The sequence below is a fragment of the Pyrgilauda ruficollis genome, unplaced genomic scaffold (assembly GCF_017590135.1).
Source record: "Pyrgilauda ruficollis isolate IOZ18807 unplaced genomic scaffold, ASM1759013v1 scaffold36, whole genome shotgun sequence".
NCBI lineage: Eukaryota > Metazoa > Chordata > Aves > Passeriformes > Passeridae > Pyrgilauda > Pyrgilauda ruficollis.
Window position 1 is genome coordinate 6,710,408 of NW_024525045.1, and position 24,635 is coordinate 6,735,042.

The 24,635-nt window shown below is 42.6% G+C and overlaps 1 protein-coding gene across 1 annotated transcript in view; it reads right to left on the reverse strand.

The window, feature by feature from the left end:
* PXYLP1 (2-phosphoxylose phosphatase 1) overlaps positions 1-24,626 on the reverse strand; it is a 48,415-nt gene extending 23,789 nt beyond the window's left edge. The window contains exons 1-2 of the mRNA XM_041475711.1: positions 24,532-24,626; positions 9,823-9,954 (exon numbers count right to left, since the gene is read on the reverse strand). Coding sequence (XP_041331645.1) covers positions 9,823-9,901 — 79 coding nt within the window. The 5' untranslated portion in view covers positions 9,902-9,954; positions 24,532-24,626. The remainder of the gene's footprint in view (positions 1-9,822; positions 9,955-24,531) is intronic.
* Between the last annotated feature and the right edge of the window lie 9 nt (positions 24,627-24,635).

Sequence of the window (24,635 nt, forward strand, 5' to 3'; positions counted from 1 at the left end):
TCTCCCCAGACTCAGAATGGGGAGACTCAGTCTCCTCAGACTCATCCCAAAATATTCACAATGTCTTTTGGCATTCAAGTCAACTGTCATTAGGATGTGTACTGGAACATCCAAAATCCCAAAATACACAGGGAAAACAAAGAAATAAAGAGACTTAAAACCACACCTTAGCTCTGCCCACCACATCTTCACAAGTATTGCTCCCCTGGTGTCAAAACACCAAGGCAGCAGCTTTTGGGCTGCAACAAACTACATCAGCTCACTGATAAAGGCATCTTCTGATCCCCTCTCCTGACCTGCTCCCTGCAGCATCCCTGCCTCACTCCTGGCTGGAGGCAGAGATGAAAGCTCTGCCAGCCCAAGGCTCAGGGCACCAACTGCCTCATATGTCAATGGCATCAGTCAGACACAACCCACAGACATCTGGCACTTCTCTACAGCACTGTCCTTCCAAGATAAAAAGCCTTACAAATTCAAATCAATATTTTCACTACTGCATTAAATTATCACTTTTCTGTTTCACATCTAATCCCAACTGCTTTCTGCCCACAAAGTGACCTGCTCAGGGAAGCGATCTCAACACCATATGCCACTGCTTACCCAAGCCAAGCCAGCTCACTTGTTTGTCCTTGTCAACACCAGGCCAAGGCACAGAAAGCTGCCATGGATTTGCCAGCAGCAAACCTCAAAACATATTTAATACAGTAGAACCTGACAGTTTTTTGTGCTGGGGAAGCCTTCCTTGACAGTCATTAATCTCAGGAATTCAGAACAGTGCTCTCTGGAACAGAGAATTATTGGTATCTTTGGGATTCTTGCCATAAAACAGCTTAGGGAAAGACAGTGAATCTTATTTCCTGTCTTCATTCAGCATTAATGTGCACAGTTGGTAAACCCAAAATTACACCACATATGTTTCCAGCTCTTTTAATCCAACCACTTCACAAAAGTAATGAAGAAAGATCACTTCCATTTTACAAAACTTCATATTTCACTGCAGCAAGTCCACAAAAGCCCCAGTCTTTTAAATACAAACTACTTAGACCCTGCCTCATTTAAAATAAACCATAATGCCATTTGGTATATAAGCATTGCTTTTCTCTCAGAGAGTGACCTTTTGAAAAGCCAGAAGGGAACTGATTTTGGGAACAGAGATTACTCTTATTAGAAAAAACAAAAGGCAATAAAAACTGCTTCTAGGCATTAAAATCTTTAAAATCAGCACAGTTTGAGACACTTTATTAATCACAGAAACTCCACATGCCCAAGAACACACAATAAATTTTTCAAAAATCTTTACAGTCAAGTGACAAGACACTTTGGATTAAGTCAGTCACTGTATCATTTCAGCAATGAGATCCCTGCAAAAGCACAGATAAAAGAACAAAACTGCCTGAAAGACAACTCACAAGAGAAAAAATAAAAGGACTTAGGAGAAACATGAACAACTGTATGAAGCATATTAAGCATCTTTCTTTCAGATACACACAGTGGAACCAGCACATCCATAAACCCCAATGGTTTTCAACTCAATTTGCAGCAGCATGTGGGGATTAAGGCAAGAACAAAGGACAGCTCAGAGAAACAAACCTATCATCAAACATGAAGTTGAAGCAGCCCTCCATGCTTTTCAGAAAACTGCACATGGGCTAGAAATAGGGAAAGCACAATTGCATTATACCCAGTGACATTAAGGTAGTTTTCCTGGTACTGTCCTGCTGAAACTCTGCTCACTGAACAAGGAGAGAAGGGAAATTTGGGTCAGAACATTCTCTGATGAAGATGCAGAACCCAAATCTCAAACAAAGGACAGCAAATTATTAAAGTATGATTAACTCATTTGCAATTAATAGATAACATTGTCCTAAAAGGCCTGGTAAAAGTAAAATAAGAGAGATAAAGCTAATAAAGTGTGAATGATTGTGAATTCTCAGAAAACTGTTCAAATATTAGCGTGGTCAGCAAAAGATTAACAAAAGGCTCCTCCTAAAACAAAGCAGAGTGACAAGGCTGTGTTTGCTTTCTCAGCTTAAGACATCCAGGTTTTGTTTAGATGCAATCATCTCTGTAACGTGAGAAAAACACAAGTACAAGGGAAGGCAGCCCTGTAGCAAGGGATGAGCAGCTGAAAAATTGCTTATGGAAAGAGCAAACCTTCAGGGATTAGAATCACTGCCCAGTGCCCAGCCAGCCCCAACAGGACACCCAGCAGAGAGGGCAGAACCAGACACAGGCAAGCTCTGCCTTGGCTGCCTCACCCACAGGTGAGCAAAGCCCGGAGCTCATCTCCCAGAGAGCCCTGGCAGCCAGGGCTGGGGACTGGGCCCCACACTGCCACCAGCCATCCTGAGAGCCCCAGACACGAGCCAGAATGCAACCCCCACACTGCCACCAGCCATCCTGAGAGCCCCAGACACGAGCCAGAATGCAAACCCCACACAGAGGGGCCATGCTCCTGTGAGAACTGAAGCTTTACACTGTGCAGATTTCACCTGTGTGAGCTAACCCTGACTCACTATTTATACAGAATGTAACAGCTGCACATTAGAAACAATATTCTCTTTTTGCTATTTCTACAAACAAAATAGGGCGAATGTCCAAATTTAAAAACAATGTTTCAGTTGTTAAAAGCCAGTTTAACCCAGTATACAAGTAACGTATGGAAAAATCCTAGGAATAATTTTATTTGATTTAAAAGACAGACATGCCATTATAAAACATGCCTGCAATGACCAGTAAGGCAGCCAGACTTGGCTTTCAAGAGCTGCAAAAAAGGAATTGCAGAGAACTGGTCTAATGACAAAACAGTATTTGCTAATATATAAATAAATAAATAAATCACCTGACCTACCACTACAGAATCAACTGTACAGTGGCCTTCAAACATATGCCTTAACACTTCATATTAATTCTGCTAAAATATAGTCCAACTAACCACCATGAATGAAGTCAGAATATGCAGTGAAATAAAAATTATGAAGTTCTGTAGCCTGACAAGTAATTTCTGTTGGTCAAGTCCTGCCTCAAGTGATTTAAACTGACCTATATTTAAAGCAACTACGTTGAAATGATTGCTCTATTTTTGTAGGAGAAAGTAAGACTGTCCCATACTATCATTCTCAAGCATTCATCATGTCTCCTTTCCCTTTAGGGATTCATTTTGTGGACCGATGCATTATAGCACCACTTCTGAAAAATCACAAAACAGTTATTTAAAACGCCAGTTAAACACAAAAAGGACCTTTAACAAAAATGTCTGTATTTACAGTCAGTTCTCTTCATTCGCTGCTAAAATATACAGAGCCTTGGATTTATTATTTGTGGGTCGTTTTTCCCTTTAATCTTATATTCAGACTAAATTAGCACTTCTAAAAAACAAAACCCAGAGAGACTTCTCATGAGTGGAAAATTTGCCATGCTTATGAGCTCGAAGGCAAAATTCATGAAGGGAGTTATCTGTTCTCCTTTTAATTTCATATGCTGGTAACACATGACAAAAACAAGTTCTCTACATCAAGAATTCTAAAGCTGTGGCTTTTCAAATATAGTTACTTGTACACAGCAGCAAAATGCAATACCCACCCGAGCAGCCACTGCCCCAGGGCTCTGGCTCCCAGCAGGGGCTGCAGGAAGCCTTGGTGAGGATCTCAGGCTGGACCCCAACCACCCCAGTGCTGCATGTGATGTCCACACTGTCCTCATCAAGTAAGAGCTGCTAGCAAAGCTCAAGCCAGTGAAATAAAACTCTTCTGCTTTTCTGTGTGGAAAATCCCAATTTCTGTTTCCTGTGACTCATCTTTAAAACCAAAACCTCCAGTGCAAAATCAAACGACAGAAAGTAGAGGGAAATTATTACTGGAACAGCAAAATGTCACTTCCAGACATGCTGATACACCAACACCCAAGCATGACCCATCGAGGCTGAGAAAGTATTTTTTAAAAAGCCCAAAAATCCCATAAAAGAGCTCTCCACACTTTACATGGGAACCAGCACCCTGCTGGGGCAGTGGCCAACATCCTAAAAAGAAGTGGCAGTTACCAAAATTATTTTTTTGTCAAAAGGCAAGCCTATGCCACTGATCAAAGTATCCAAGTATGTAGGAAAACAAACTCTAAACCAGAAGAGAAGCTCCATGGGCAAGAGATGCCCGAGACCCAGAGCCCTCAGAAGGACAGTCTAGAATGGATGTCAGCCACAGGGTTATAAAAAGCATCCCTGTAAAAAAGGATGTTTTCCCACTATCATTTTAGTCCTCTTCCCTTGACTGTTACTTTTTTCCTTGGGCTTTCAGTAAATAGAAAAAAAACCTAAAAAACAAAGTAAAGCAAAAGTATTTACTTCTTGGAAAAAATTAATTTTTTCCTTTGATGCCTTTGATTACAGCGAAAATCATTGTCAAGCAAATTTTAGAGTGTACACATGGCATCCTAACAGATAGCTTTTAAATTGCCTTTCCATTTGGTTTAGCCAAGGTTTATTCAAGGAGACCCACCTTGAGCTGTCTGCTGCCAGTCACAGATGTTTCTAATGTAATGTAATGAAAGGCCTGTGTTTGCCCAGTAATTGGGTTCTCAGGTACCAATCTTTGGAGGAAAAAGAAAGCTGCTCTTCAGACCTACCTGTAAACTCCAGTTCCTGAGCTGACCTAAGGGCTAACCAATGCAATTAACATTGACAGGGTCCTAAATTCTGTCTTATCTCCTTAGTCTGAGGCTGCAGGAGCACAGCAGGATTCTGACACATCCTTTGGATGCAGGTGCACTGCCATCCTCTGTCCCTGAACTGCAACAATTGCCCCCAGCCACTGCACTGACCTTTCCTTTGCACTGCTCCAGGCAGTCACACAGCACAGAGCAGGAAGAAAGACCTCAGCCACTGCAACCTCTTCTTCTGGCCAAAAAAGAATGAAGTATCCCTACATATATTCTCTGTGTTTGCACTGAAGGAAACTGCCCGGTTTTAGTCAACAGCATTATAGATAATATTTACAGAGACAAAAATATACAGTCTAGCATAGGTCATCTTTCCATTCTGCAAAGTGAAACACTGAAAACTCTAGATAAAAACAATATAATTACATTTTACAACATCCTTAACTGACAAGTCTATCAAAACCAGCTCTCCTTTTGTCTCTAATGATGAAGTTTTAAACTGTTTTACAACCATGACCATTTACATAAACAAAGAGGAGAAAAATAAAAACACATGTGGACTAATAAACACTATAAGAAAAATACTTCTCCACTCTTTTCTGTAGATCTGGCCCCAAACATAAAACAAGAGGGAAACAATGACAATTCCTAATAAAACTTTAATCTGCCAGTCATATTTGGTTTGGAAGTCAACCAGTCTCCCAATCCAATGGCCTTCCCAAACAAAAATGTTCCATTGATATAATTATCCATTAGAGACATCAGAGTATTCTTCTAGCCAACAGTGGAACATTTTTTTCACGTTAACTTTTAACACTTTCAATTTCCTACACTATTTAAAAATTCAAACACAAAAATCCAGTGGCATTTGCCTTTCAAGAGAGGTTCTCTCTATTGCTGATTGCTCCAGGTTTAACTCTGTACAATGCATTAACAGTTAAACTGAACTTGAGGGCACATCTGCCCCCAGCCTTTTGTTTTGAAGTCCAGGCCACACAATTATATTAAAGATGCCTAGAACAGTTAAGGCTTGTATATCTTCAGCAAGTATAAACTCCTTGTTAAAAGTCTTCTATGGGCCTACTAGAAATGGTAACCAAACCTGACAAAACTATGAACAGGTATTAAAATATCCTAGTAATTTTTCAAATGTGTCTCAAATGCATTTTACCTACCATCCACCAGGAATGTTCAGGGGAAAAAAATTGTGGCATTATTTATCACAATAGATACACAGAGTTTTAAAACAGTAGGACTTCCTGAAACCAGTTCCCCTACCCTACTGCTCCTTGTGAAATTGCCAGGAAAGCAACGAGCCCCTTGGGCAGAGAGCTCAACACACACCCTGGGCCTTTTGCTCCTGTTCAAGGACATGAAGAGCAGAACCAGCCAAGTGCCCCATTGCCCAAAATGTACAGGACAGAGGACCCTGGCAGGAAGGAGTGTGTCTCACAGGACACACAGCATCACATCACCTTGAAGAAGGGCTGTTAGAGTTCAAAAAGAGTCTCCAGCTGTGCAGCAATCTGCTTACATGTCTCCTTCTAGCCAGGATAAGGAGATGAAGAAGATGCAGCTGGCATTCGATGCAGCCAGCCAAGCCAGCACACACATGTGACAAACATAAAGCAACTGCTCCAAGAGCTGCCTGCCCTACCCCTGGGACAGAGCTGAGGGCAGAGCTGACCTGGACCCTGGCCAGCTGCTCCATGTCCATCCACTGAAACTGCTGGTGGGAGAGAACACTTCCAGCTCTCAGAGCTGTTCAGAGAGACTTTGGGGGAAGTTTTCTCCATCATCTACCCTGTGAGGTGAGCTGTTAGTATCCACAGAAAGCACCAGCCTTGTGGTGAAAACAGCACAGGAAAGCAGACTACAGAACTCAGAAACCACAAGAGAAGAGAAAGGGAGCAAGAACAACCAAACATCACAACAGGGGACAGAGTTTTCTATCAATCCTGGGTTCATCCCCAGCTACCAGCACTGAAGATTCTGAGATCCTACCCTGGTTGTTTTCCCCAACATTTTTTCTCCTTGTGCCTGAACTCGAGATGTGACAACTGTGAGCTCTGAAACAACTGCCTCAGGAGTTTGTCTTACAAGCAAGAACAGACTCACTAGGACTGCTCACACGACCACCCACCACCTCCACCTCATCGTGGCTGCAGAAATCACTGCTCATAAAGCAGTTCCAGGTCCTTCCCAGCACAGCACATTAAAGTCAACCAGCATCCTTTTCTGTTTGACTGGGTGGCAAACCGCTGCAAGCAATTCCTGAACCCTCACAGCAGAAGCAGGAGCCAGACTGTGACCTTGTCAGCCATCCCAGTGTGGGCTGTTTGTAATATTGAGTCAGAACCTACAGAAAAACAGCTGAGCTTGCCCTTTACTACTCCCTTTGCTTCAGTCAGCTACAGTTCACAAGTCTGGCTTCAAATGCCACAGTTCCACATGTGGATAAGAGGGATAAAATATCAAGCATTTAAAGGAGTTATGCTCTGCTCTAAAGCAGAAGTTTGAAAATAGAAAATATGTATCACTTGTATAAGTATACATTTAGTGTTACTGTTTTGCTTCTATAAACAAATTTATTACAGAAAGGAACAGACATTTTCAACATTTCATGCTTAGAAAAGCAGTAGCATATTTTAAAATTACCAGCCCTCCTCCACAAAGCTGTGCACTGCTTGCTAACAGAGATTCACAATCTCACAACAGCATAAAACATTCATTTCCACTCCAAATGCTTCAGGAGGTACCTCCCTTCTAACAAAACAAAATAAATCAGTGGCTTGGGCATTTTCCTGAGTCTAAATGTATAAACACTCATTTTCATTCCATGAACATAAACCATATTATCAATCATTTAGGCTGGAAAAGACCTCTAAGATCAACACCAACCATTAACCTAACACCACTGCATTCACCACCAAATCATGACCCCAAGCGCCACATCTACATGTCCTTGAAATCCCTCCAGGGATGGTGGCTCCACCAGTGCCCTGAGCAGGCTGCTCAATGCCAAACCACCCTTCTGGTGAAGAGATTTCTCCTAATACTCCATATAAACATCCCCTGGCACAACTTGAGACTATTTCATCTTTTCCTATCACATGTTACCTGGGAGAAGAGACTGATCCCCACCTTGTACAACCTCCTTTTGGGTAGCTGTAGGGAGTGATAAAACCCTCCTGAGCCCCCTTTTCTCCAGGCTAAACACTCCCAGCACCCCCAGCCACCCCTCATCAGACTTGTGCTCCAGTCCCTGCACCAGCTCTGCTGGGGAATTGCTCCAGACCCCAGAGCCTGTCTTGTCATGAGGGGCTTGTAGCAGGATGCTCTGCCTGAGCTGTAAAACAGCTCAAATTTTACTCTATTTGCAAAGAAGTTTTAAGTGTTGGATGGAGAAGGAGGGGTTCATGCTAATTTTGGTGTTGAAGAATGCTGAGACCAGCCAGACTCACCAATCCCAAAGTCCAACATTCTGAGGATGTGAAAAAACAGTGTTTCCTGACAGAAACAGGCACTGATGAGGCTGTGACAAAGCTCCTGATAAAGCAACAACAAGTGATAGCACTGGTAACTCACCCGAAGCTGCTGAGCTGCAGGCTGCCCAGCTGGCACAGCTCACCTAGAAGCACAAGGTGATCCAAGAGAGTTTTGGTTTTGCTGTGGAGATGGACTTTGCTCCAAGTTTGGACTTGCTCTACATCCTGAAGCTGGCAGAAGTTAACGTATGAGGCTACCTGAATGTCTTGGCTCCCAGCGGACTGTACTGCAGCTCTCATGGTGTAAAGGTCTCTGTATCACTGTTGGTATTGGCACTGAGCTCCACCTTGGCTGCCTGCTGCAGCTTACATGCTTTTTTAAGCACTTCTCAAACATCCTTATCTCTAGCAGAAATGTTATGTTCTAATTAAGCAGAAAATCATTTTATCTTTAGATGAAATGTGATTCACTCTCCTAAATGCCTACCTCCTCATCTCTAAATAAAACTCATTTAGTTAACAATTCAGTTTCATGTTTCAGCTGCAGCTCCTCCAGGACCTTCACCCTATGCACAATTCAAAACCAACCCTACAGCATCAAGGACAGAGCTATAACGAGCCTAAAGGGCAAAAAAAGCTGCAATCAGACCCCTGGCTGGTGCCCAGAGGAGGCTGAAGAAGCAATTCAGAGCCACAGGTCCCTTTATGACATGCAAATGAGCACACTAAAATAACAGTAGAAAACCACAAAGTTTCTTTCACCTTCTCTCCCTCCCTTTTTTTAAGTTGTCTGTCATGGACAAAAGACACATTCCAATGTAATCTTTTGGGTTTGGGGGTTTTTACACTGTGCAGAAAAAAGCACAGCCCAGAAGGACTGTGCTCAGTAAAACACAATGAAAGGTGACAACAACAACAAAGAATGTTATCCTGTCCTATGGGCTGTACTTTTACTTGCCTTCTAACAGCAACTCACTACATTGCTGTGCATTAATTAGTACAAACCACATTACCACAAAACATGGCTTGACCTGTAAGTGTTCCTCTGCTGCAGCAGGTGATGATCAGGCGCAGGGCGCAGTGCCCATCCGCCTTCAGCACCACCTCCTGCTCAGCCACCAGGGCCCTCTGCACTGACCCACCTGAAGCACAACACTGTTTTACAATTTTAACATTGTTTTACAGCAATTTATCTGCTCTCGAACAAACTGACCACTTTTGATGAACCAATCCAAATGCCTGAAGTTCCCTGATGGGAGGGTACAAATCAGGAGAAGTTCCAGCACTCAAACCTCTCACAGCACTTTCCTAAATCCCATCTGGTCTGATGCAATGTGAAATAGGAATTGCAGCAGTTTTCACTCCAATGTCGTTTGCCTGCTTTCATGGAAGGAGTCAATCACACTCAATTACTTAACTGCACTACAAAATGCAATTTTTTTTTTAATACAGTAGCCTGATTTGAACTCTCTAGATCGTATAGATTCCTACACAGCACACAAAACTGCTTCTTACTTTTTTTTTAAAACAAGCAATCAAAATTCCTTACAAACAAACAAAAAAACCCCAAAATAAACCCCAAGTATTTCAATAAGGAAAGAATGCTTAAACATCATGTAATCATGGCAATTTTAAACACACAGACCACCATATGTGGAAAACAAAGCATGAGGACACTTACAGAATTGCAGACTGAGGCTCAAAAAGGCTAACAAGGCTGCCAAGGCCAGCAAGAACAGAAAACGGTTTCGGAAAAGCATTATTATTCACTCTGCTTGCTCTTCATGGTTTCATCTTCAGATATCTGTGGTTCCTGCAAACAACAAAATAGCGGCAAATATATATTTCAGATGTGGAAGCATCAGTTATTCTATAAAGGTAAGAACACAAGGCAATTCAAATTGGCAACAACAAAATGGAGAAGTTGCCTTCACCCTAACAACAGGGTAATACAGGTAACTGTATTTCCACAACAAAACTTTTAGGTAAATAAAAAAGATTTCTATTTTCCATAAAATTAAGCTTGCTCCTGATAACACAGAGTTAATACTCGCATTCACAATTCTTAAGATAATAAAGAGTAGAGAAAAGCTGTCAGTCCCACTACACAGTAAGCAAAAAAGTAATTAAGCCTCAGCAGTTGTTAGTCATTGCAAAAATAAAAATACAAAAAAAAACCCAAGCCCTCTCCTGAAAACATCCAAGCACACTTTTCCTTGCAAAATGACATTCTGAAGAGTACAGAATCTGCTCAAGTGGCCTGTTTTCACAGATGTACGCTCTCCTGTGGAAAACTGCTCTATATAAGGGATGAGAGGGGGTTGCTCTCCCCCCTTACATGCCTTTTTTTCTTTTTTAAACAACCAGCTGCTCTTATGTGCAAGAGATGCCTCCTCCTAGCACCAACAGTGTGCTGCAGGAAATTGGTTTGTCTTGAAAGAAATCTTCTGAGATTCCCAGATCCTTTGAACTGAGTTCTGTTTATGACAGAACATTCAAACCTGTTGACAGAAAGTAACTTTTTTTCCCCTCCACCGTTTCTTTTTGCCCAAGAACTTATTTCCTCACAGAAAGAGGCCTCTCTTTATTTTTCCTGCTTTTGAAAATGACAAGTCTTACATACACATGTAATTAACACATATTTGCTTACCAAAACTCTTCTGGACTCCAAAAACTAACCATCTTAGCAAGATTTTCATCTCTGAGTGCTGATAAAACCACAACCTCAAAATTCTGATATTTTCTACACCACTCCCTTCCCCCCCCAATTAATTTTCTTACTGGTATTTGAAAAGATCTCAGGGATCACTGAACTTATTTTATCCACTGGGGTTTGGTCTTGAAAATAGTTGTGTGACTGCACTAAGTGAAATCCATTACACACATATATTTTGCAAGACTGAGGTCTTTCCATCTCATTTTACTTGGACAACTACCTTTACAGCTTTTGGAAACTGTGGAAAAATAGAAAGATCTGGAGATTCTGAGAAGCAAGAAACCAGAGTCATTACAGTATTTTTCCCAAAGGCTAACAGCACCATAAATGGCATGTGCAAGCAGTAATAAAAATAAAGTAAAAAGAGAGGGAGGGGGAAAGTTGGAAGGAACAATGTTTAACAGCTCTCAATTTCAAAAAATCATAGCTCATCCTTGAACATCCTAGTGAAGGGCAGGCAGACGCAAAACTGAACTACACACTGCAATTCAACAAAGCTGTGAAGGATAGAAGGTAAAAGGATTAGTGTATGTCAAACACCAGGAGAGAATAAAGCAGTTCAACCAAACAGATGGGACAACAGAAGGAACCACAGGAAAAAGCAAAAAATAGACTTAGCAGGAAGGAGAAGGTAAACCTTTTCAAAAGCTCTCAGGAACAAGAGGTCTTGCGCAGTCTACACAGATTAATACTGTTGTTGCACAAAATAAAGCTGCCACAAAAAAGAAGAAAATTAAAGACTGAAAAATAGGAGATCTTACACACTTCATATTAGCAAAATGTTTGCCTGAGTAAGCTTAATGAGCTTCAAGCCTTAATTGCAAGATCAGAAGCTTTAAAACATTGAGTGTGAAAGGCATCATTCAAGAAATTACCAAGTGGAAAGATTTTTCTTTTGAATATACTTTGGCTTGCCAACAAATTAAAAGTTGCTCTGTTGTGACTTACGAGGCATAGGAACAGCTCCTGCTGAGAAGCTGTTAATTAAAAGCCTGTCAACACAATTTGCCATCAGCTCCTCCCCGGCAAGAGGCTGCAGGGAAGCAGGTGAAGGGATGTGAGACTGAGTCCTGCAGCCTCTGCTCCTCCAGGCTGGCACACGAGGAGCTCCCAGGGCAGAGCTCACTGGGCAGCACAATAACCATTGTGGCACTCACTGAAGGGAGAATTGGCAAGCTAAAAAAATATAAAACAACGCATGGAGGGGGGAGAAATAAAAGCAAACCAACCTTATCTTCCCACTAAACTATTTTTACATGCAGATGAAACAAAACAAACCACACAGCAGAACACATCTGGGGTGTCCAGGACAGACTGTCAGAGAGCAGGAGCACTGCAGAGCATCCCCTGCTAACCTGACATTCAGGCACTGCTGATCTTCACGTGTTTGCCCAGAGCACAGGTCCTGCCCAGCTTCAACATCTCCACACCATGAAGGGATGCTTGCATCAACAGCAAAGGCAATCCCACCAGCAACTGACAGCAGCACCTCGCTGGCTGCAGGAACGTGGTTCAGAGCCAAGGAAGTGCTCACTGCTTTTGCAGGGCACTGAGCACCACAGCGAGGTGAACTCGCTGCCAGGAGCAGCAGCTTCTGCCCAAAATGCAGTGATTGATGCTCATCTCTGAGACAGGGACGTTTAGATTGGATATTAGGAAAAATTTCCTCACAGGCTGCCCAGGGCAGTGGTGGAGGCACCATCCCTGGAGGGATTTAACAGACCTGTAGATGTGGTGCTCAGGGACAGGGTTTGCTCGTGGGTTTGGCAGTGCTGGGGGAACAGTTGGGCTTGACCTTTTCCAACCTAAACAATTCCACAATTCTGCTTCTATAAATACAGTAATTGATAAAGATGACCTTTACAACTCCAAACATTTCAGTCACACTAATATTAAACAGTTTAGAAAATCATAAGGATAGCCATTTAAAAAGCATCCTGCATTGAAATGCAGGCAAGTAAAAGGTACTTCTCAGCCACTTTTTGCAGCATACCTACCTAATACCCATCCACAGAATGGAACTTTTCCTTTTAAACACAATCCAAAATCTCAAGTCATCAAAACATGCCAGAATGACTCACAGCACTTAGAGCACCCTCAGTATTTACCTAATCTCACACGAGTGCTGGTGTAAGGTGTTACTGCATGCTCACACAAAGGTAAAAACAGCCTTATGGTTGAAGACCAGGCCAGGGAGTCAGGAAAAATTGGTAACTACCCAGAAATGCTGGGAGAGAGACAGGCAGCCTGGAGCCCAGGCGAGGCAGAGCAGCTGGCAGCACTAACCTCCCTTCTGCCAGCCAGGGCATCACACAGAACCTCCCCCTGGCAGCACCAGCAACTCAGCAAACCAGAGTCAAGGCATTTCTCGACTGGCTACACTTCTTTATAAGTCAGGCCCTGAAAATAACTTTACATCAATGCTTTTAAAGCACTTGAGATTATATGAGACACTAAACCAGCACTGCCAAACTCCTGTGCCAAGTCACTGATGCTGTTATATCCTCTAAATCACCAGCATCATCTATAATACAAACCTACTCTCCAGCATGAAGCATAAGCACAGAGTTATACTGACTCACCATGACAGCTTAAATGAATTTACTTGATTAAAACAGCATGTCTCCATAAATAATCAATAGTACTCCTCAAAGTCTGCCTCAATAAAATTACTGTATTTATCTGATGTGCTACATCAAAATGACATTGTCTACTGAAACATTAGAGAGCAAAAGTGGTCACAATGAAAAAAACAGCAAAGACAAATGGAGACTTTGCCCCAAAAGGAAGGCAGTGCTCAGTCCGTATATAATTATGTGCCAAAGACAGAGAAAAGTGTATTTTGGAGCAAGCTTATAGCGTGTAGAAGGAAGAACAAAAATCCCACAGACAATATAAGGTTATTGCGAGTAGAATTCATAGATAGTTTTAGAAAAGGTCACAGAATAACAGAGGGACCCACCCATTACTCTGATATCTCTACACTGCATAAGAGATTTTAACTATCATTCCTTTTTTATATATCTTTTGCTTTTCATCTGTATCTGTAGGCTTATTTTTTGACAAAACCTGTTTTGAAGACATCTGGATTGAAGGTGACAGCTCCTGATACAGTTATAATGAAAAGTTCTGCCTTGACTTTAACTTGTGGTGCTCCACCAATCACTCCCCAGCCACTGGGCAGCAGCCTTCCAGGCACATTTTTCATCTACTCACAAGTCCAGCCCCCAGACAACTTCAGACAGTGAGCTCATACTCTTGAATTAGCAACTACAGAAAATAGTTGTGTCAGCAAATGGCACAAGTCAACCCTCTTCTTTGGCACTTCAAGTGATTTGCAATTTTTTCCTGCAGGAATGCAAAGCAGTGGCTGGGATTTTCTGGTCATGACCAAATGGACCAGAGCTATAAAGACCCGTGGCAAGAACCAGAGCAGAGTGGAAATGGGAACATGCAGCAGAACCAATTCCCTGGTCAGCATGACCTGCTTAGTTACTGATGCTTGTAATTGTCACGGTGAGGAAACCCTCACAAAACCCCTGCAGTCACTGTAGCAGCAGCAATTTCAATATGATCCCTGCAACACCAAGGGTGCATTTTGCACAGCATCACAAAGTAACACAGCATCTGTGATACTGTTCAGCACAACTCTCCATTTCCCCATTGGAAAAAAACAAGAAACATACGCTTTTTTTTTAATAGCATTTAAGAAAAATATGTCATAACACTTGGTGCAAATAAATGCATTTCTAAAAAGAGTAAAACTGGCTCATCATTGAAAATATTACATAAAACCTGCTCAGTAGTGTTATTCATGTTAGCCCCCCCACCCCATGAGTGAAACTGGAAGTCAGTAACCACAGGACACACAAAACTCAATGGAAAGTACGAACATGTTAGCAGTCTCATGAAACAAAAACAAACAAACAAACAAAAAAAAAAAAAAAACCACCTAAGTAAAGATAAAGCCCTGATAAAAAAGGCAATTTGTACCACTCCACAAGTAAAGCATGGAAAGAGCAAGAAGCAGTGCCTGTCCAGCAGGACATGGCTACATGTTAATATGTAAAAACTAACAGTTACTTATAAAATAGTTTTATTTTTTGATTACTTAACATTTTACCAACAAGTATCAGATTTTAAGAGAAAAACAGCAAAGATATTGAAGTTTAATATATATTTTAGCACATTAAAATATCCTCATCCAATTTTTTCTTGTCTTCTGTCAGCAAGTTTCCTCCTTACCTAGGCAGTTCTAAAATCCCCATACTGGCACGGCTGGTCCTGCAAAGTACTGCCCAGTCTTTCAAGTGAGCAGCATGAGCTCCCACTTCACACAAGCCAAGGGATCAAACAGATCTTACTTGAACAATTCTGCCCCTCAGTACAGCACTGACCTTCCCTGTGCAGCAGATTTACCCCTGAATTTAGTAAGCCTGATGAGTGCTGAGCACATAGAAGTGATGAAGGGACCAGCAGCCAGGCTGAACATTGGCACACCTCAAAGATAATCCACTGCTCTCAAAATCAAGGTTCTCTTGACTCCAAAATCTGAGCTTTTAGACCTCAAGGTGCACAAGCAGACGAACTGGTTTTGTTCATTTTAAACACCTCTTTCTCCTAAGCAGCTTTCAAGTTTGAGCAGGACTCTCGTAAAGCTTTACACTGGAAATGCTGGAAAAGCCACCTTCAGCTTGCATCCTTCAGAGGGCTGTTTCCTTCTTTCCAGTTCTGTCCTACTCAGTCACCATTAGGAGCCGCCTTCTCTCAGATACCAGATGCTAAGGGATGTGAGCAGAACAAGTGTTTGCATAGTTTGGGTTTGCATTTGATTTTGCCAGTCTAAGTCCTTTAGAATGTACTCATTTTACTGAACTTAGAACCCACCAGTCTATGAATCTCCTGAAACTGGTCAAGAAACACAGTCACACAGAGACACCTATGTTCAAGTTTTGTGCATTAATGTTATAGTTAATGCAGTGTAACATTAGAACACTGCAACTATTCTTTATGAGTTTCACAGCATTGGAAGTTGACTTATTCTGCAGCCAGCAATCTCTCAGTTTCTGGAATTTTCTTACATCAATTTTCTGATGAAATGATGCCCATGTTATCTTGAACAAACATAATTGAGTTAAAAAAATTAGTATGGGAGCTGTTAAAAAAGCATGCAAAGATCATTAAGCGTTGGATTTTAATTGGTTTTTTCACCCTTGCACAGCAAACCATTTACGTGTGTCATCTTACCTCCCTGTACTCTGACCACTGATTGTCTTGCAAAGAAACATTTCTAAAACCAAATTCTTCTGACAACTCAAGTACTTTTGGAAGAAATACCATAATTGGGAGTTGTGAATACCCTTATAAACACTTGAATACCAAGACAGGGACTTTTTTTAGACCAAGGACAATAATTTCTGACATGAAGTCACTAAACAAGATCAGTACTGCAGTTTCTACATAATCAGTGGTTCCTAGAACTATTAATAAGAAAAATATAAGTAAATGCATTAATTAATTCAGAGATTAAGAATACCATAATTTCAAAATAAAAGGTACTATAAAGAAAAGGTACTGCATCTGATTCTTTGGGGATGAAATCATTGCCCCAGAACACCCTTTTCCTTCTCCATCCTCTCTGCTATTCCTAGAATTATCAGCATATGTGAGAGAAGTTCTCAACAGCTGCAATTCAGATACTATTTCCACATCCTCCACATCCTTTCATGAAAAATAAATAAATAAAACCACTATAAATCCAGTCTCTTTTTCTCCAGAACACTTTCCCTTTAGAGACTCAGCTTGGAGGCAGCTTTTTGCCTTCATGCCCAGGCTCTGGCAGCACCCTGACAGCAAAGGCATTTTTGCTCCTACCAGCCCCACTGGCCTATTTACACAGAATATCCAGTGTTCCCATCAGCCAGGACACAGGGATGACATGCCCCTGCCTGGAGGAACCTAACAAAAGTCTAAATTAGTTCAGACAGTAAACAAAGAGAAAAAAGCAGGGCTGCACATAGAAACAATTATGGAATGTTTAATCCAAGCTGTCTGCAGACCCCTTTATGTTCTGCTTTCTCACAGATTTGGACATCTGTTTAGAGCAGAGGACAAAACAGTGGTCAGCAGCAAAATTCACACTTGCCAGCTCACACATCCTCTCCCTTTTAGTCACTGATGCTATGTTCACTCTGGGGGCTCAGAACCCAGGCAGGAACCTCCATGCCTGAGCTGTGCTCCACAGCATGGAAAACACACAGGAAAGGTGCCACAGAGCACCCACAGGAACCTCTGAACTCCTTCAGCACAGATGTCTGCTTGGCATAGCCAAGGCTGCTCTAAGGGCGCCGAGCGCAGCACAATCCCTGAAGATGGATGTGGGCTGGAATCTGAAGCTGCATTTTGGACAGAACAAGATACAGCATGGACTGCTTCCCTCAGACCACAGAGAAGCTTCTCTGCTGTGTTACAGTCTACCAATAAAATCCAATCTACAATAAAATCTGTCAAATGACAAAGCTTTCAACAGATTTCAAGTAACAATGGATCACAAGCCATTCCCCTGTTTAAAAAGTCAGACTTCCTGGCATACCCTAATCTTAAGTATTAAAGAGACCACTGACCACTGCAGTTCCTTTGCTAGCTTAAAACCTCTTCTCTTCTTTTGATATTCCTTTTATGAATTGTTGAAAGTCCCCAAGCTTTGGCCTTTGGTTTTCCAGCTATGACTTTATAGGTCTCATGTGGTTTACTCATTTGAACAGCAAATGTGTGAGATCATGAAATATTTCCAGGAGTAGGTGTCCTTAACTTTGGTTTCTTTTGGTCCACGTAAACCCTTAGTTCAAGAGATTCTTCAGTTCACACAAACTTTTCAGTAAGTGTTTTGATCTGGCTTTGATTACCTCTTTTTGGCTGGAAATAAGATCAAGTTCTACACTACTGTGTGGAAGTCTTAGAAAACTTGAAGTCAATACCAACCCATCAGTCCAGCACATCACTTTGGAGGCTCTGCTTGAACCAAATTTTAATACCCAGGAAAATCTGTCACAAGCCCAACGCTCTGTTATGCACTTCAGGAACGTCCCCATATTCCTACTCCTTCTCCTATGCAATAATAGGCCATACAAGCCTCTGAACTGCAGAGAAAGTAAAAACAAAACCAAAGGAAGTTCTTTTACTTCCTTAAAGGAAACTGAGCACCTCTATTTTAACAGTATTATGAAACTTGAAGGAAACCTTATGATTTTGATGGCTCCAGGCCAGAACTGAATATTAACTGGAAGCAAAACATTTCTAGAACATAGCGATAATTAAATAATTCTTAAGAAACAGCACCAGAATGTAATTATTTAAAACTTACCATTTTAAAACCATATACCATATGCTCATAACTATAAGCATAGATCCTAATCACCCCCAGATCACAGCCAGTGGCTGATCAGATAACATCACAGCTCCAAAAAGCACACATAGGCAAAGGAGTTAAAATGCTTAAATCATTAAATGATTTTTGGGGGTTGTTTTTAAGTTAAGGTTTTACTTTCTTACAGTTTTAATTGTTTGAACAACTCCATCTCCTGCTATAACACTCCCCTGTGCCTGTTTCCTCTGAGCAGGAATCTGCCTCCCTCTGCCCCAGTGTCAGGGGCTGTGTCCTGAGGCAAATACCTTCTTCTGGCACTAACTTTGAAAGTAAACATTGCAGGGATGCACTCAAAGCTAGCTGTGATCAACCAGGGAAGACAAGTTGAATAAACAGATCAGTGAAGAAAGTTCATAAACACAAAAATGCTTATCTTCCCACACTGAGTCAAATTTATCCCATGTAATGTTCAAGATGATGTTAGTATTAAGGACAGTATTTTTCACTGCTTGTCAGCTCTTCCACTCAGTTTAGATTTGGATTTCAGAATGTGATCCGAGTTCCCAAATCTGTATTTCTTTTAATTCCAAATGACCTTATACTGGGTCAGTTTATACCCTACCTCACACATTCATACTCTGCAGGTGGAGGTTACACCCACACTGTCCTCAGGGGCCCACACAGGCTGATTTGCTCACAGTATCCAAACTGAATTGATTTGGGGGCACTTTATCTCTTCAGCCCTCTCTCCATCCTGTCTTGTGCCCCATCTTCACGTGGTCCTTCACACTCACCCTCTGGAGAACTGCCAGAATTTGAACCCAGTGCCCCAGCCATTGCCCCACAGCTGTCAGGGAGAAATGCACCACTCGCCACTCTCACCCTAAAATGCACCATTTTACATCTGCTGATTTCCAGAGCTTTCCAGGCAGTAAAATACAATTTTACTAAATTAGCTTAATTATAGATATGAAAAATGACAGTGCAACAACCTGTTAAATGTTGCAAGAGGGATGAAAGGAATGACATTGATTTTTACCCATCACATTTCTACTCTATCCTATCCTTGTGTTCAAGCTATATTTTGACCCTCATCCCAAAAGATTTTTCTTCTGCCTATAGGCCTGCATGAGATCTGTTCCATCCTGGTTTTATATGTCAGGTCACCCAAAACTTCTACATTCAACCACTTCCATAAAATCTCAAGGATTCAAAATTACAGGGCAGATATACATTTCTGTTCCAAATGGAAAACTTGTGCTTCTCCACACATTCTACTCTTACCCACTGCAACTCATACCGGAGAGGAAAAAAAAAAGATTAAACATACTTTATTCAGCAGTTTTGTCATCTTCCTGCAATCTAACCCCAGAATGGTGATTACACAGATGCATTAGCACACAGTCAGCATTTTCTGCTGCCCTTTCCTCCCCACAGCACTCTGCACAGCTGCCAACTCGTCTGGCTGCTTGAGAGCTGAATGGGGAATAACACAGGCACCACACCGGGAAAACTGCCATGCTGCTGGCAAAAGGGCATGCCTGCCTCTTCCCTGGATCCTCATGGCAGCAGCACAAGCTCACCACTAGGAACACATCATCTTCCAGAGACAGCTGAACACACAGGTGCAGACAGGAGAGTTATTGCTTCAAAAGGAAAAATAAAATAGGTTTAGGTAAACAGCGCTGGCATTCAATATCATGTCCCAGCATTTCCTTGGAAAGGCCCTTTGCCTACAGTTCTGTTGCTTTATTTGCTTAGCTGGTTTTACATTTTATCAGCCCACAGAAGCTCCCCATGAAGGTACCCAAAGGTCTTGAGAGAACCACAAGGCTGCGTTCAGACTCACGAGCAAACCAACATTACAACCACAGACACAGGGAGTGAGAATAAACCATGAGAAATACAGGGCGAAGTGCAAGAACCAGTGCCATCACTCTGTCCTTTTAACAGCGATTAACCACTGAGGGTACCAGCTGTCTGTGTGCAGGGTCCCCACCAGCCACTGCCAGCATCAGCCAGGCACAGCACAGCATCTTGCAGGACACAGGGACATTCATTATTGCACACCCTGACACACAGCTGGGGTGTCTGTGGTTTTATTTTCACAAGGGAAACAGTGAATGCGACAGTTTGGGGGGGAAACTGACTTCATTCTTGGTTCATGCTAAAGTTTTGGGTGGCTGTAGAAACTATGAATGGATCAGCTGAGAAACAACCCCTGATGAGTATTTCCAGACAGCCGTTCTGAAAGTGTTCACCATGTGGCACAAACAGATAAGCCTAATTATTTCAGCTTCCAAAAATCAGTTACTTTTTAGAAATATGCCAGCTGTCTAGCTTTTCAAAACCCAGTTTACTTCTCTAATCAATATGAAATAGCCTGTCAATCTTGCTCTGAATCCTCTGCCTGTCATCAGAACCACTTAGAGCCTAATCACACACTTACCATCCACCTTTGTAGACCTCCTAGCAAATGTTTCTATTATCAGCTTGCACAATGGAAAACAAAAAAAAAAAGCTCTTTCTTGCTGCTCAGGATGAACCATTACATTGATGATTCAGGCATTATCTGTTTTTTCAAAAAGAATGGTAAATGCCATTTGTCACAGTACACCTTCCCACTCTTCTGCTTCTTCACTGAACAAGAAAATGCCTCACCCAGCTGTAATCAGAGAACATCTAATATTTTCAAGACAAACAAGAACAATGAATTTTGAATTCTAAACCAAACGGAACAAAACAAGCCATGTGCCCCTACACAGACTTAAGTCAAGACTCATGTATCCTCCCCTACAAATTTTAGACAATAAAATTTCCCAAATTCTTCTGCCCTAAATAGTGTGCAAAGCTAAATGCTTGCTTCAGGGGACTCACTTTGGGATTCACCAAAGTGCAGCCTGATTTTAACAGAATATGAAGCATGTCACAGTCTGTACAGCATTCCTAGTATCCTCCTGGAAAACTGCTACAGAAACCTTCTGTCATTATCTTCATTTACAGAGCTTTATGACCAACTGTTTCCAATTCTGTTTCTGTGTAATTTATGCCATACACTGGCCTGCATTTCCATTCCCTATTAAGGAAAGCATTTTCAAAAGCATGTAAAAGAAAATAATATCCATTTTGAAGCACCATATTTTATCAGTACTGCAATATTTTAATACAAGTCCATTAAAATTACCATGACACTCAAACCCATGCAAGTAAAAATCTTGCTTGAAATCTACATTTAAGTCTCCTCCCAAGCATTTGACATTTCTTCCCTTTTTGCTCCAAAATTTTCTTTTGTATATCATTTTGTATATAAAGTTTTCTTTTGTATACAATTTACCACCCAAGCCAGAGTTTTTTAAATAAACCCTTCTGAATGTGAATCAGTGCTCACTTACTGCCTCCCTCTCCCAGGGAATCAACATTAAAGGCCATGTCCAAACACTTCCCGAATGTGATGCACCGCTGGGACAGTTCCGACCCAAACTCCACTCTCTGTCCAACATTTGGACCACTGAGGTTCTTTTTAAGCAGCTCTTTTCCCACCCCTGATGCTGTCTGGCATCATTTGTGTGTGTGCTGCTCTAGTGTCTGTCTGGCTGCCACAATATCTTTCCCTGCACGTTATTGGTAACTATCTACCAGTAACTCCCAAAACTTTCCTGCATTCCTTATAACAAACTCCATCTTTTTTAGTCTGCTCATACCTCCTTCATCAAACGATTCTCTAAACAGCCAAAGCAATAGCTGTGTACTTTGTGCACACTCCCAAGCTCCCTGAGAGAGCACCTTCATCCCTTTGGTGAGGCAGGCTTGAAGACTCCACCCTCCTGAACAATTAAAGTATCACCACCTCCTCTGTAGCATCCATCATAAACCAAAAATCTAAATCATAAAGCATATGTTAGTAGGTGGATTAACATTTAATTCCTATGCTCATGTGAGGTATGCTTGTGAGCAACACATATCTCACAGTGGTTTTCCACTTAATTAATTATCAATATGCTATTGTTGGCCAAAAGATAAAATTGTGGGGAGATGACAAGAATATGCAACAAGAACTGACCATAAATCCAGGTAAAAGCCACACTTAGAACCACATGAATCCACCATTCATTTTTTTGGGCAATAACATGCAGACACAAAGCCTTTATATGTAAAATATTTTTTTTTCTTTTTAGTATTTGCAACTTCACCAGAAAAAGCATCCAAAAGTCTAGTTTCAAAGGTCTCCTATGAGATTGTGAAAATAAAAAAAGACATACATAAGAAACCTCACAGGACACTTTAGGTTTTGTTTGTCTAAGGAGGTTATGGTAGGTGTAAAAATACACATCTCCTTGTAAAACCACTGGAGGAAGCACACTTCATGGGGGACAGTGATTTTGCATACCATGAAGCTTTGCTTTTTGTGTTTCTTCACTCCAAGATGCCCACCTCTAAAACTAGACCCAAAAAAAAAATAAGCTCAGAAGACAAAAGAAAGCTGTTAGAGAAAATGAAGTTCCCAATCATGAAAATTAAACTATTTAAACAAGTTAAGGTTTTTTAAAAGTTAAACAAGTCTTTAACAAGTCAAAGCCTGCAGCCTAACCCAAGGCACACCTCTGCACAGGTACAGACACAGCCTCATTTACACCAAAGCCATTTTACAGCTCTGCTGTTGTCAGACCTTCCTATGACACCTCTGTCCCTCAATGCTTTCTTTGCCCCAGAACAGGGAGCTTGCTCAATATGGGCTGAATCTTATAAAAAGTAGCATTTCAGCACTACTGAGTTTATACAACATAATCAAGATACTACAATTAAAAGCCATTAAAAAGAAGCATATGTGTTTAAACCACGTGCACTACTTGTAGTTACCTTTTTGAGAAGATTAAAATTAAGCAGCTTTTGCTTTTCATCTCACTCACACCCTCCCACTACAAATTCTGTCTGAGCTAATCCTCCTTCTAGAGACGTCAAAACAGGGCATAAGTATTACAGCTACTTACTGCCAAAATGTGCTGGTTTAATATCCCATTACTATTGTAATACTGGCACAATAATTTATTATATGTGACAGCTTTTGCAGTTAGTCAAAGATAGAGCCACTTATTCAGTACTAGTTTTTTCATCACATAAAAATATCTTTGTAAAATTCATAGAAGAGAAAATGTAAGATCTGTACTCAGATGCCCATCTGAGACTATAATGCCAGACAAAATAAAAAGCATATAAAGTCATTACACATGCTTTTCCTGCCCTGTAATTTCAAAGGCTTTATGTAAAGTGATCAGTCCAGAAATTCAGGTTACAGTGTTTACAAATGCATTGTTTACTCCTTACTTCCTGGCATTTTATAACACACTTTCACAGAGTTTAGTTCTCTTTTTTTTAAGAGCCACACTCTGCGCGAAGGCCAAGACAATGTCCACCTCAGAACACACCTCCAATGAGAAGCCCACGCTTGTCAAAACGCTCAGGGTTATTATTCGGGAACCTGCAGCACAGAAATACACTAAGAAGTGGGTTCAAGGCCCTAGAAATATCTAGGTTAAGTACGTGCGATGAAAAGGATGCTGCGGGACACGCTAAAGACTAGAGGCATCAGGAAACAGGTGGATCCACGAAGTTACTCCACTGCGGCCACAGTGTATCCGCCAACGATGGATGGCAAGTGCCGGTACCCGCGGCAGCCCCGGTACCCGGAGCAGCCCCAGAGCAGTCCCGGTACCCGGAGCAGCCCCGGAGCAGTCCCGGTATCCGGAGCAGCCCCGGTATAGTCCCGGCACCCGGAGCAGTCCCGGAACCCGGAGTAGCCCCGGAACCCGGAGCAGCCCCGGTCCAGCCCCGCTGCCGCTCGCTGCCAGCCGAGGCGGGCACACGCAGGGACTCGCAGGGGGACGAGCCCAGCCAGCCCCTGCCCTGCAGCGCTCGCACACACCGATCGCACACACCGGCACCGGCTCACGCACACCGGCCCCGGCCCGCGCTCCCGTCCGGCGGCAGGGCTGCAGGGCTGACCCTCCCCGAGGCCCCGCTGAGGGGCCGCCGGCCGAGCCCCCGCCCGCCAGGCCGGGCCGGCCGAGGCTCCGCGCCCGCAGCGCTCCCGCCACCCCTCTCGGAGCCGGGCGCGGGCCGCACCCCCGCTGTCCCCGGGCGTCGGCAGCGACCGCCCGCCTGCTCCGCCGAGCTCCTACCGGGGCAGCGGAGCACCGCGGACACGGCAGCGGCGTACCGGGGCACCAGGCACAGCGCTCCCCGGCGGCGCGCCCCAGGCGGTGTCCCACCTGCCCGGCGGGGGCCCAGCCCCGCCCGCAGCCGCCCCTTACCTGCCTCGCCGCGCTCGGCACCTCCTCCCGGGCCCGGAGATGGAGCCGCCGGAGCCGCCACGCCACGGCCGCGGCTCCGCGCCCGCCGAGCGCCCGGCCCACCC